General features: G+C 32.3%; 2 protein-coding genes across 3 annotated transcripts; one reads left to right on the top strand and one right to left on the bottom strand.

The window, feature by feature from the left end:
- The first annotated feature begins 3,295 nt into the window (after positions 1-3,295).
- Positions 3,296-6,589, top strand: LOC114184151 (Pectin lyase-like superfamily protein). Of its 2 annotated transcripts, XM_028071411.2 has the most exons (10): positions 3,698-3,838; positions 3,954-4,033; positions 4,143-4,274; positions 4,400-4,570; positions 4,661-4,681; positions 4,788-4,995; positions 5,630-5,711; positions 5,795-5,903; positions 5,991-6,107; positions 6,182-6,589. In XM_028071411.2, exons 2-10 carry the CDS (start codon positions 3,983-3,985, stop codon positions 6,467-6,469), a joined length of 1,179 nt encoding a protein of 392 aa, XP_027927212.1. In that variant the 5' UTR covers positions 3,698-3,838; positions 3,954-3,982; the 3' UTR covers positions 6,470-6,589. The 2 variants fall into 2 exon arrangements, with proteins under 2 accessions (XP_027927211.1, XP_027927212.1); XM_028071410.2 differs by lacking the exon at positions 3,954-4,033 and having other exon boundaries at positions 3,296-3,838.
- A 515-nt stretch (positions 6,590-7,104) lies between these two features.
- Positions 7,105-9,158, bottom strand: LOC114183390 (peptide deformylase 1A, chloroplastic/mitochondrial-like). The gene is made up of 4 exons (XM_028070403.2): positions 8,438-9,158; positions 8,260-8,349; positions 8,059-8,126; positions 7,105-7,623 (listed from the first exon to the last, which is right to left on the bottom strand). Exons 1-4 carry the CDS (start codon positions 8,789-8,791, stop codon positions 7,386-7,388), a joined length of 750 nt encoding a protein of 249 aa, XP_027926204.1. The 5' UTR covers positions 8,792-9,158; the 3' UTR covers positions 7,105-7,385.
- Between the last annotated feature and the right edge of the window lie 3,125 nt (positions 9,159-12,283).

A 12,283-nucleotide genomic window follows, 5' to 3' on the forward strand; every position in this document is an offset into this window, starting at 1 on the left:
TTGGATTGAGAGTGATATGAATGTCTTATGTGGTCTCATTAGTGTTGTATCTCCCCACTCAAACTATTTCTGTAAATCTAACGTAACTTATTTGGGTTAAATAATATTTTTAGAGAGCTTTAAGAAAATAACTATATATTATCCCAAAACTAATTGCAACAAAACATTATTCATGTTATTCTCACTTTCATTTTTTAATACTTTATTTAATTAATTGATTTAATAACACAAATTTTCATTATTAAAATTTTTATAACATAAAAGTATAAAAGGTTAAATATGTTTTTGGTCCCTTAACTTTCAGTGAATTTTGGAATTAGTCAATTTTGAAGCTTTTGACCAATTTAGTCATTCATTATTCAAAATACGTGAATTTGGTTATTTTAATCAAATTTTGTTAAGTTTATTTGACATTTGAAGTGTGTTTCATAATAGTATTTGATTTATCATTAAAGTAAAAATGTGTCAAATATTATAAACAACTCAAATACAATCATGAAATGCAGTACAATACGAAATATCAAATAAATCTAACAAAATTTGATTAATAAGACTAAATCCACATATTTCGAAAGATAAATTACTAAATTGATCAAAAGTTTCAAAATTGACTAATTTTAAAATTCACTAAAAGTTAAGGGACCAAAAACATATTTAACCAAAATATAAATTATTCATTCTATCTTTTTTTTTTCTTGGCGTATTATGCGTGAAGAGGTGTCCACTAAAGGTGGAAAGTATTAGATAGGCACTCATTTATTATCTATGCGTTAGATTTTGGTATCTATTGGGACACATTCCAAACAAACACACAACACTTGCTTCAATATGATATGAAGCCCAAATTTTACGGTGGCCATTCACTCAAGCTTATATATCCGTGGAGATTGGGTCATCATCTCAAACCCACCATTCAATACTCTTTTTAATATTTTAGAGATTAAAATGATAAAAACTAAAAGTTTAATTAGTACCTTAGTTCTAAATCTATAATTCATTTGTTTTTGTTTTAATATTAATCGAGACTATTATTTTTAGATAGAGACAATATTAACTCTTTTGTTAGATTGAAGTTAAAGTTATTTGTTAAGTGTCACGGGTAAAAAATTTGAATTATATTTTATTTTTGAAATCTCTCTTGTTTTTTATGTTATTTTCTCCTACCACCATTTTTCCCTTTCTTTCTCTTTTCCACCCATCATTTTTTCCTATTTTTTTTTTGCCTCTTCTACCTATGATGCACAGATACGATATGTGTATCGAATATGATATGTATCCGATACGCTGATACATTTATTTTCAAAATAATAGGATACGATACGTGATAGATACACTATATATAAATATTGAAAAATGTACAATAATTTTACAAATATAATAAATATATGATTATTAATGTGTGAATCCAAAAATTTTAATTAGAGAACAATTATTTTAGTAGTCAAAAACTGGTAGCTAATGTTAGTGACCAATTTAAAAACCAATTCATAATTGAAATTATTTTAATTATCAATTTAGAGACTAATTATAATTTTTTAGAACTATTTTAATTATCAATATAGTGACTAATTATTTTTTATCATTAAAATTGTTCACTATTCAAAGATTTTATCGTAGTGTATTATGACTTTATAAAGTAGATACTTCATTGATAATTATTGTTAAAGTATCCTAAAGTAACACGATACGTGTCGGACACGAATACATGATCCAAGTTGAAGTATTCGTGTATCATAGCTTACCACCCTTTTCTTGTTTCTCTCCGACTTCCTTGGGGTTTATGATTTTTGATTGTTGTTCAAACTTTGATTGTAGTTAAATATTTTTATTAATGATGTTGTTGGTTATTACCTATTTGAAATTTGAGTTCATAATTGATGTATATGAAGTGTTTAAGGAGATTTTTTAGTGATATTTAGGAATATAAAATGAGATGAGCCGGTTCCTTATAAATGATAAATGAAGGTGTTGGAAGTTTGGAGGAGAAAATAAAAAGAAGAAAAGAAAATCAAAGATTCGCACACTTACACATTACAAAGTGTTAATGTTGATTTAACATAAAATATCACATAGACTATGTTAAAAATAAAAACATAAATTCAATTGAGTAAAAAAATATATAGATACAACATATGTCTTGTGACAAAATTACTAATTAAGTAGACAAAAATTAATAAATAATACTAGTTACATAAGATAATAATTAAAAATGTTCCTATTCCAAGTATATTGAGAAAATATTTGAAGTTATAATTTTATCTTAAAAAAACATCTCTGAGAAGTAGGATTCGTCTTTAAAACTCATTTTCATATACTTAGAATCGAAACAAAAAATAATTGATATGCACCTTAGGAGCATATATAATTTCTCAGATGTGATATTTTCACAAGAAAGTCCAATAACAGTTAAAACACCGATATAACTGGGTAAGTTGTTAAGCTAGGGGAGAGTAGAATCATCTTTATTTGTGAGATAATTTAAGTTTATTTTCTTTCGTGATTTATCAAAGTACATAAAATTTTAAAAATATTGTTGTTCTTTAACTAAATTAAAATTATATTTCCTAAACACGATTTCTTTTATTAAAATTGTGTTTTAAGCACAATTTCAATTAAAAAAAAGAGTAGATTCTCGTTTTCAGATAAAAAAATAATAATTAGCAAGAAAAAAATAAAATCTTATTTACAAATACGACTTCAACTAGAAAATATAAAGTTATTGTTTGTTAAGTTCTGTTGAGTAATTCTGTAAAAGTTTATCCCCGTAAGTAAATTAGAAAAAATAAATGGCACCACGAATAATCATTAATACTTAATGATATGATGAAGAGTATCAATAGAGGACTATAAAAATTATACAAACTAATTTAGTTATAATTACTTTATTAATTCCTAGACTTGAAGGAACACACTTGAAGGTTTGTTCATTAAAAAAAAAAAATCGTGTTAAGAATATTCAAATTCATATCATGAAGAGGTAAAAGTTCATACCAAGTCCAGAATGATGTGTCAATCTAGCAATACATGTTTGTTATTACTAAAAAAAGGTTATTTTGTCTCCCAATTTTATATATTTATTTCTATAATTTTATAATTTTGTTCCACTGATTTTGAGTGCCAGTTCCGTCCATGTAAAAAACGAACTTTCAAATTTTTACTTCTATTTTTTTTAATAATAATGGCCATGAAATTTTTTTGATGCAAAAGTTTTACTGATTTAGGCCCAAAGCAAGAAGAAAACAAGAGTAAAGAGAGTGAACAAACGACATAGCGCGAAATTCTTTAACATTTGGATGCAGTTATTGTAGTAAGGAAAGAAGGGTACAAGAGAAGGAAATTTCGGGTCTTGCAAGTATTAGATTAACAAGAGAGATAAATTCTATGCTAAAATAGTTAAATTTTGCAACATGAATGTGACATTTATTTTTGACAAAAATTATATTGCATGCACATGTAAAGAGAAAAAGGGTTCGGTTATGGTTTGATGAATAGAAACATCGCCACTGACGTTGTAGTAGTGTGCAGTGTGTTCAAATGGTGTTTCTGTCACTAGTTGTTCATGTTGAACCAGCAACATAAGATTCTGTCACGAAACCTGTCGATGGTCGGAATCTGACAGAAAATGAAGAATCTCAGATATTGTTTCAGTTGGGCGTTTGTCATTATATTCATTCATGTAAATGTACTTGTCACTCCATATCTCACTCGTGCAGAAGGGTTTGATTCTGTGATCCAGTACCCACGTTCCAGGTGGAGAAGAACCCGAACTAGATCCAAATGGGTTCTTTATGTCGGTGATTATGGTGCGAAAGGCGATGGTATTCACAATGACACTGAGGTAATTGATTCCTTCTATTTTGTAATTTCTGAGTTTACATAGTAAGCAAATACTTTCTGCAACAGAGAAATCAGTTACATATAGTGAACCGATGTGCTTAATAATGTTTATTTAGAGTGTGAATCAAGGAGGAGGGTAATTTGGATGATTCTTTTGCTTAAAACTGAAGTATTCAGATTCAAGTCTTGCGGCCAGGTTATAGTAGATTTCATAATAGCCCATGAAATGTTTGATAATTTGTCTGAACGGACCAGGTAGGATTAGGAATGTCCCCGTGACTTTGTCTATTTATTTCTCTTTTCAGGCCTTCCTGGGGGCTTGGGGAATCGCATGTTCTCTCGCTGGATTTGTAAATCTTGTTTTTCCATCTGGGGAAACTTTTCTTATCTATCCAGTGGACATTGGTGGGCCTTGTCGATCTAAGATTATTTTGACGGTACGCTCACAGAGTCAAAACTCTCACATGTTGAAGAAAATTCTTGTCATCTTCTCCTTTTCAGTTCTTGAATGAGGTGTGATTTTACAGAAAATATTCACTATTAATTTTCAAATTTGTTATAGATATCAGGTACAATAGTTGCACCTCAAGATCCTGAGGTGTGGCTTGGTTTGAATCAGCGAAAATGGCTTTACTTCCATGGGGTGAATCACCTCACTGTTGATGGTGGAGGGAGTGTCAATGGAATGGGAGAGGAATGGTGGGCCAGATCTTGCAAGATCAACTCCACAAATGTATTGCTTCCTGAAAAGCTTAAATTAATATTTTTTCTTCAAGTTTAATCAACTGTGTAACTAAAGTGGCTTCAAAATGTCCTTTCGCAGCCATGTCATCCTGGTCCAACGGTTAGTGGCGCTTCAAATATATGGAGCAAACCAGATCGTTTTCCCTCATCTGATATTTGCTATGTGTTTTATATTAGCTGAATATGAAACAACATTGACACTGCAGGCTCTGACTTTTCATAGATGCAAGGATCTAAAAATTAGAAATCTTATGCTGATAAATAGCCAACAAATGCACTTGTCGTTCACTAACTGTATGCGGGTTGTTGCATCCCATCTCAAAGTATTAGCACCTGCTTCCAGCCCTAATACTGATGGAATCCATATTAGTGCAACAAAGGGAGTGCAGGTCAGGGATAGTGTAATTAGAACAGGTACTGCTGCTGTACAGTTATTTTCAACCAAGTGTCATTTTAGGCTTGAATGATATTATGGTTTCAACGGTAATTTATATATGTTTTTTACCTTCAAATAGCGATTGTCATATAATTGTTAAATAATTAGCCACGTTACAGAACACATGCATATGCCTCATGTTAATAAAGATCAAGTTAAGCAGAATGACACTAGTTTAAATGGTTTTGAAACCCTATGGTAATAAAGAAATGAAAGAACAAAGTAATTATCTGATAAGCTTTTGGTTGACATGGATTGTGAAGATGTCTGGATTTTTTTTTTCTTCGTTGGTGCTGAAAGCTGTCTGAAGTTAATGGTTTGCATGTCAATTCTTACTTGTTACTTTCAGGATATATAGCCTTTCAATAACATCGTACCAAGTTTGCTTTATTGTTAAGAGACAACAAAATTCAGAAGAAAAAAGAAGCAAAACATGAAAAATAACAGGCAAAATGTAATTGTGAAAAACCATGCATGTTGCAGAATTTGGACGAAAGCCAAGTCTAAATGCAATGAATACTTTCATCATTTGCATTATCTTCCAGAATAAACTTTAGTGGTCAAATGATATACCAAAAGCAAAATAATTCTGTTCATTATTTTCAATTTCAGGTGATGACTGCATTTCAATAGTTAGAAATTCTTCACGGGTCTGGATCAAAAACATATATTGTGGTCCTGGACATGGGATAAGGTGAAAGTAACTTTCACTTTTCAATTCTCAAGACATTAAGTGGTACAATTGTTTTAACGGATCCTGGAACCTATTTTTTCCAGCATCGGTAGCTTGGGAAAATCAAATAAATGGGAGAGTGTGCAAAATGTAATTGTGGAGGGAGCTTACCTTTACAACACAGATAATGGGTTGAGGATCAAAACTTGGCAGGTGAGTTTCTTGACAACTGTAGCACTTTCATTTCTATAGTCACCCAGCAATGTACACATTGATTGTCTTCTGTCAAATTTTCGTCAGGGTGGTACTGGTTTGGCCTCCAAGATCACCTTCCAGAATATATTGATGGAAAATGTGTCCAATCCAATAATAATAGATCAATACTACTGTGATTCGCAACATCCATGTGAAAACCAGGTATGGAATTTGTAGTAACCTATGCTGAAGCTCAAATATGCTGCAAGAATGTAATTTCATGTATCAAATTACAGACTTCGGCTGTTAGCGTGGAGAATATATCATTCATTGATATACAAGGAACTTCAGCCTCTGAAGAAGCAATTAAATTTGCTTGCAGTGACGTTTCTCCATGTGAAGATCTATATCTTGAAAATATTTTTCTTGTATCATGCTTTGGAGAAAATACTAACTCTTTCTGCTGGCAAGCTCACGGTTCTGCTCGGGGTTTCTTGTATCCTCCTACTTGTTTCTCAACCAGTGATGATTTTATTAGACAAAATATCTTCGTAGAGTCAAACCATGCTATTCATTCCGTTTGAATTGAAGGTATACAGATTAAAGGTATTTACGTGTAGAATAAAATGAGTATGCGAGTTCCTTAGAAATTAGTTTGTACTCTATCGTTTAAAGGGAAGGTAGATATGATCACTTTTGATCCATTTTGAAGGTTTTGAAGTCCAGATTTATGTTCAGATGAAATAATCATTGTTAGCAAGCATATCATATGCCACTTTACATATTTCCAACTCAATATTCACATTTTAAAACTGGTTCATAAAATTTAAAATCATAGAATAAGCATAACCAAAAAATATTATATTATTGAACAAATGATTTAGTTTAACTATTTTGAAGCCATTGTCTATAGGGGAAGACATATCCATATCATGATTCTCTGGTCTTTTTTGTCAAATTCCAATTACACGTTTTAAAAGTGTTGAGTAATCTCTGAGCATCAGAATTATGCTCTCTGATAAGGCAAAAACAAATACACATAAAGAAAAATGTTAAACTCCATTTGCATGATATTTCTTTATATTGATATTAACTTTTCTACCATTTACATACAGTAGAAGATGACTTCTTCAGCAGCACATAAATGGTAAAAGGAGACCACTTGAATAGACTAATAATAAACATACAACTTTATATCTCAAAACAAAAACACCTAGCATGTTTATGGTATATACCCCAGAAGATTCGTTGTATAATCAATATCATGATATTGAAACTTGTATGAAGTGAACTGATCAAACAGAAAGGCAAAATTCAATTATAACACTGAAAAGTGAGTGAAACTTAGTTACTCCCAAACTCTAAATATTTCTAACTCAATGCATCTGGACTACATGCTAAGATCTATTAGTGACAACTTTTCACTGACATGCACATGAAATTTGTGTTGATGAGCTCATAAAAAGCTGTTTCAACTTCAAGCTCCGGCAAGCAACTGCGTTAGCGAGGGCCAAGTTTTGGGCAGCCACGGGCAAGAGGCTTAGAACTGTTTTCTGGAACTCTGAAAGTTCTAGGTACCATCTTATCAACATACAGTGTTCCATCCAAGTGATCACACTCATGCTGTAAAATCCGAGCCTGCCAACCAGTAGCATTTATTTTTACGGGTTCCCCGTGACGATCAAAACCTTCAACCTCAACATCAAGGTATCGTTCTACCACAGCGTACCCAGAAACACTGCAAAACGTTGTTACAGATGACATACATGCTAGACAAACTATCACATAAAACACGCGATCCAGAATTTTTATATTGTGAATTAGCTGTTACCTCAGCAATCATTAATCAACAAATTCATTTGGATCCAATCAGGTTGGAGGACAATCTTACTGAAAACGAGGCATATTTACAATAGGACAAACAAGAGTATAATAACAAAGTAAGAAGTTCAAAATTTAGTAATTTGAAATAAATTTGAAATCAATAATAAAGAGTGAGTTCAAACAAGAGTATATAACAAAGTATGTAACCAGCATTTCTCAATGCAGAATTCCTAAAAGTAAAAACACAAACGCATATGCCACTGAATGATTGAAACTTGTGGAAAAACAAGTAATGTATGATAAGAGGAAAAGAAAGGGTGAAAGAATTGTTAACTAGGTATAGACACACCTCAAGCATCCTTCAAAAAAGAGTGCAGTCCTATTGGACTTCTTCTTGAGCTTAGGATTCAATATCACCTACTTCAAATCAACATATCTGAATGAATATGCCTATTACGATGCCAAGGGAAAAAGTGTGAAATTGAATCGAATAGTTCTCTCCTGTTTTTGCATTGAATAACATTGGGGATGAAGACAGACATAGACATACCAAAAGATGAAAAGGTCTTCTATCTTGTTCTTTGAGTGTTTCCCCATCGTCATAACCCATATATTCTTCTTTATCTTCCAAAACAATTATCTGCACACAAACACATAAAATAAATCATATATTTTGATACGATTGTATAGCTAAGTACTATTACTCCAGAAAATGATACGATAGAAACCCTAAGAGGAATTCCAATCTGTGGAGCAGCGAGGCCAACTCCAGGTGCCTTTCGCATGACGCGGATCATGTCGTCGATGATCTTCTGCACTCTCTCGGATTTCATCTCCGACGCCTCAACTTCTTTGGCTCGTTCGTGCAGAACCGGCTCTCCGGCTTTCACAATTTTCGGTAACTTCAATGCTCCGCCCATCAACCATCCCGAACCAGAGCTCATCCTCTTCCCAGCCATTCCGCTCATGCTCGTGTTGGTGCTGCTGCGAAGGTCTCCGCCCATTACGACGGCGTTTCGAAGGAGGTATGCCGCCACCGGAACCACGCGCAGCCGCAACGCCACCAGCCGCACCGCTGCCATCTTCTTTCAGTCACTCCCAAGTGAAATTAATTTCATTTTATTTTATTATCTATTTCGGAAAGAATAATGATAGAATGACACTCCAAAATTACCACTTTGATGACCAGCTTACGTGGCAACGGAAATCAGATTTAAAATTTTTAATTTTTAATTGAAAAATTAAATTGGGTGCAGGAAGAGTCATTTTTCTTATACGTGCGTGGTCACAGCCCGTTGCCACTTTCATCCAACACCAGTCTGCGCATTTCTTTTTTCTTTTTTGAAAAGTCTTTCACTGCTCCACCGCTTCTCCATTTCTCCAAAGCGCCCTCAAACCCCTCTGCGCTCCTTCTTCCCGCACACACACAGACCCGCACCACACACACCTCTTCTCCACGTTTTCCCACCAACCGGTCCAGAAACCCCAAAACCCCTCCCAACGAGAAACCCTAACCCGAATCCCTCTCCCTCTCCCTCTCCCTCTCCCGCTCCCGCTCCGTCTCACACCAACACTTGGACGCAACTTTTTCTGCTGTCGTTGCTCAATCCCCGAACCCCTCCACACTCCCAATTTCATAACCTAACCTAAACTTTTCCCCAATTTCGACGCTCAATTGGTGGACCTTTTTGAAATTTATCATGCGACTCAGTGAAATGTAAGATGTAACCCACGATAGACTTTTTGGACAATTTATTTGTAAAAATTTTGAATAAAATAATAATCCCAGGGCATTGGTGGACCCCATTTTGTTCCCCCTTTGAAGGCAGACAACCTTTAATTTCTTCTACTCAATGAATATGTAATAAGTGAATAAAAACATTGGTGGACCTTTTTGAAATTTATCATGCGACTCAGTGAAATGTAAGATGTAACCCACGATAGACTTTTTGGACAATTTATTTGTAAAAATTTTGAATAGAATAATAATCTCAGGGCATTGGTGGACCCCATTTTGTTCCCCCTTTGAAGGCAGACAACCTTTAATTTCTTCTACTCAATGAATATGTAATAAGTCAATAAAAACATTGGTGGACCTTTTTGAAAATTTATATATTTGAATTTCCATTTTTGTTTTTATTATATTTATAATAAGAATATAATACTTTTTAGAAAGTTTTCCCCAAATCGCTATTTCTTATTGTAATAAAAACTTAATTAGTTAAGTTAAATTTAATGAACTAAACCAATGTTCAAAAAATATTGTCCAAAGAGTCAGAATAATGAATAATCGATTATTCTATTTTATTAAATTCTATCTTTCTTTGTTATTAACCGAAACCATTCCTTTACTTTACAAAAAAGATAAAAGAAAAACCTAAGAAACCAAATTCATTAGAATCCTAATTTTTTTTCTTTATTGTATGGAATATACACATCAATATTCATGGATCATACCTTTTATTCCATTCCCAGTTCCGATGTTAATAGGAGTGGGACTTCTACTTTTTCCCACTGCAACGAAAAATATTCGCCGTATTTGGGCTTTTCCTAGTATCTTATTGTTAACTATAGTTATGATTTTTTCGCTTGATTTGTCTATTCATCAAATCAAGAATAGTTTGTTTTTTCAATATGTATGGTCTTGGACCATAAATAATGATATTTCTTTAGAGTTTGGGTACTTGATCGATTCACTTACTTCTATTATGTCAATATTAATTACTACGGTTGGCATTCTCGTTCTTATTTATAGTGATAATTATATGTCTCATGATCAAGGATATTTGAGATTTTTTGCTTATCTTACTCTTTTTAATATTTCAATGTTGGGATTAGTTACTAGTTCGAATTTGATACAAATTTATTTTTTTTGGGAATTAATTGGAATGTGTTCTTATTTATTAATAGGCTTTTGGTTCACCCGCCCTATTGCGGCAAATGCTTGTCAAAAAGCATTTGTAACGAATCGTGTAGGGGATTTTGGTTTATTATTGGGAATTTTAGGTCTTTATTGGATAACGGGTAGTTTGGAATTTCGGCATTTGTTTCAAATTATAAATAATTTGATTTCTAAAAATGAAATGAATATTTTTTTTTTACTCTGTTTGCCCTCTTGCTATTTTGTGGCTCAGTTGCAAAATCTGCCCAATTTCCTCTTCATGTATGGCTACCCGATGCTATGGAGGGACCTACTCCAATTTCTGCCCTTATACATGCTGCTACTATGGTAGCCGCTGGAATTTTTCTTGTGGCTCGTCTTTTTCCTCTTTTCATAGTGCTACCCAAAATAATGAACGCAATAGCTTTTATAGGTATAATAACAGTAATATTAGGAGCTACTTTAGCTATTGCTCAAAAAGATATTAAGAAAAATTTGGCCTATTCTACAATGTCTCAATTGGGTTATATGATGTTAGCTTTGGGTATGGGATCTTATCGAGGTGCTTTATTTCATTTGATTACTCATGCTTATTCAAAAGCATTGTTGTTTTTAGGATCTGGATCCATTATTCATTCAATGGAAGCTCTTGTCGGATATTCTCCAGCTAAAAGTCAAAATATGGTTTTTATGGGCGGTTTAACAAAACATGTACCAATTACAAAAACTTTTTTTTTAGTGGGTACACTCTCTCTTTGCGGTATTCCACCCTTTGCCTGTTTTTGGTCTAAGGATGAGATTCTTAATGATAGTTGGTTGTATTCACCAATTTTTGCAATAATAGCTTGTTCTGCAGCAGGATTAACTGCATTTTATATGTTTCGAATTTATTTACTTGTTTTTGAGGGATATTTAAACGTTCATTTTTTGAATTTTAATGGAAAAAAAAATAGTTCATTCTATTCAATATCTTTATGGGGGAAGAAACAAGTAAAACTTAAAAGAAAAAACGAAAATTTTTTCTTAGTTTTACTAAAAATAAAAAAGAATGAAATAACTTCTTTTTTTATCCGGAAGAGATATCTACATCGCGTTAATCAAAATATTAAAAATATAAAACATCTTGTTTTTGGTATTATGCATTTTGGCACTAAAAAAACTGCTTGTTTATATCCTAATGAATCTAACAATACTATGCGATTTTCTATGCTTATTTTAGCGCTCTTTACTTTATTCGTTGGTGCTGTAGGAATTTCTTTCAGTCAAGACGGAATACATTTGGATATTTTATCAAAATTGTTAATTCCGTTTATAGATCTTTTACATAAAGATTCAGAAAATTTTATGAATTATTATGAATTTTTCACAAACGCAACTTTTTCTTTGAGTTTCACTTTTTGGGGAATATTTCTAGCGTCTTTTTTTTACAAATCGGTTTATTCCTATTTAAAAAATTTGAATTTATTAAATTTATTTGAAAAAAGTTTTCTTAAAAAAAATGTTGCCGATCATTTTCAAAATATCATATATAATTGGTCGTATAATCATGGTTATATAGATCTTTTTTATGAAAAATCTTTAATTGCTAGTATCAGAAGATTAGTGAAATTAAATTCTTTTTTTGATAAAAAAAGAATTGATGGAATTACGAATGGAATAGGTATTACAAGTTTTTTTCTAGGAGAAGCTATCA

This window comes from Vigna unguiculata, chromosome 5 (genome assembly GCF_037176805.1).
Source record: "Vigna unguiculata cultivar grain cowpea cultivar isolate G323 ecotype 2 chromosome 5, ASM3717680v1, whole genome shotgun sequence".
Taxonomy (NCBI): Eukaryota; Viridiplantae; Streptophyta; class Magnoliopsida; order Fabales; family Fabaceae; genus Vigna; species Vigna unguiculata.

What these genes read in the sequence shown, in the direction of transcription:
- LOC114184151 (XM_028071410.2), top strand. Translation starts at nt 3,623, where the DNA reads ATGAAGAATCTCAGATATTGTTTCAGTTGGGCGTTTGTCATTATATTC. An exon ending in GATCTAAGATTATTTTGACG is followed by an intron (nt 4,275 to 4,399) that starts GTACGCTCACAG and finishes AATTTGTTATAG; the next exon opens with ATATCAGGTACAATAGTTGC. An exon ending in TGAGGATCAAAACTTGGCAG is followed by an intron (nt 5,904 to 5,990) that starts GTGAGTTTCTTG and finishes AATTTTCGTCAG; the next exon opens with GGTGGTACTGGTTTGGCCTC.
- LOC114183390 (XM_028070403.2), bottom strand. Translation starts at nt 8,791, where the DNA reads ATGGCAGCGGTGCGGCTGGTGGCGTTGCGGCTGCGCGTGGTTCCGGTG. An exon ending in AGATTGGAATTCCTCTTAGG is followed by an intron (nt 8,350 to 8,437) that starts GTTTCTATCGTA and finishes GTTTGTGTGCAG; the next exon opens with ATAATTGTTTTGGAAGATAA. An exon ending in GAAGACCTTTTCATCTTTTG is followed by an intron (nt 8,127 to 8,259) that starts GTATGTCTATGT and finishes GATTTGAAGTAG; the next exon opens with GTGATATTGAATCCTAAGCT.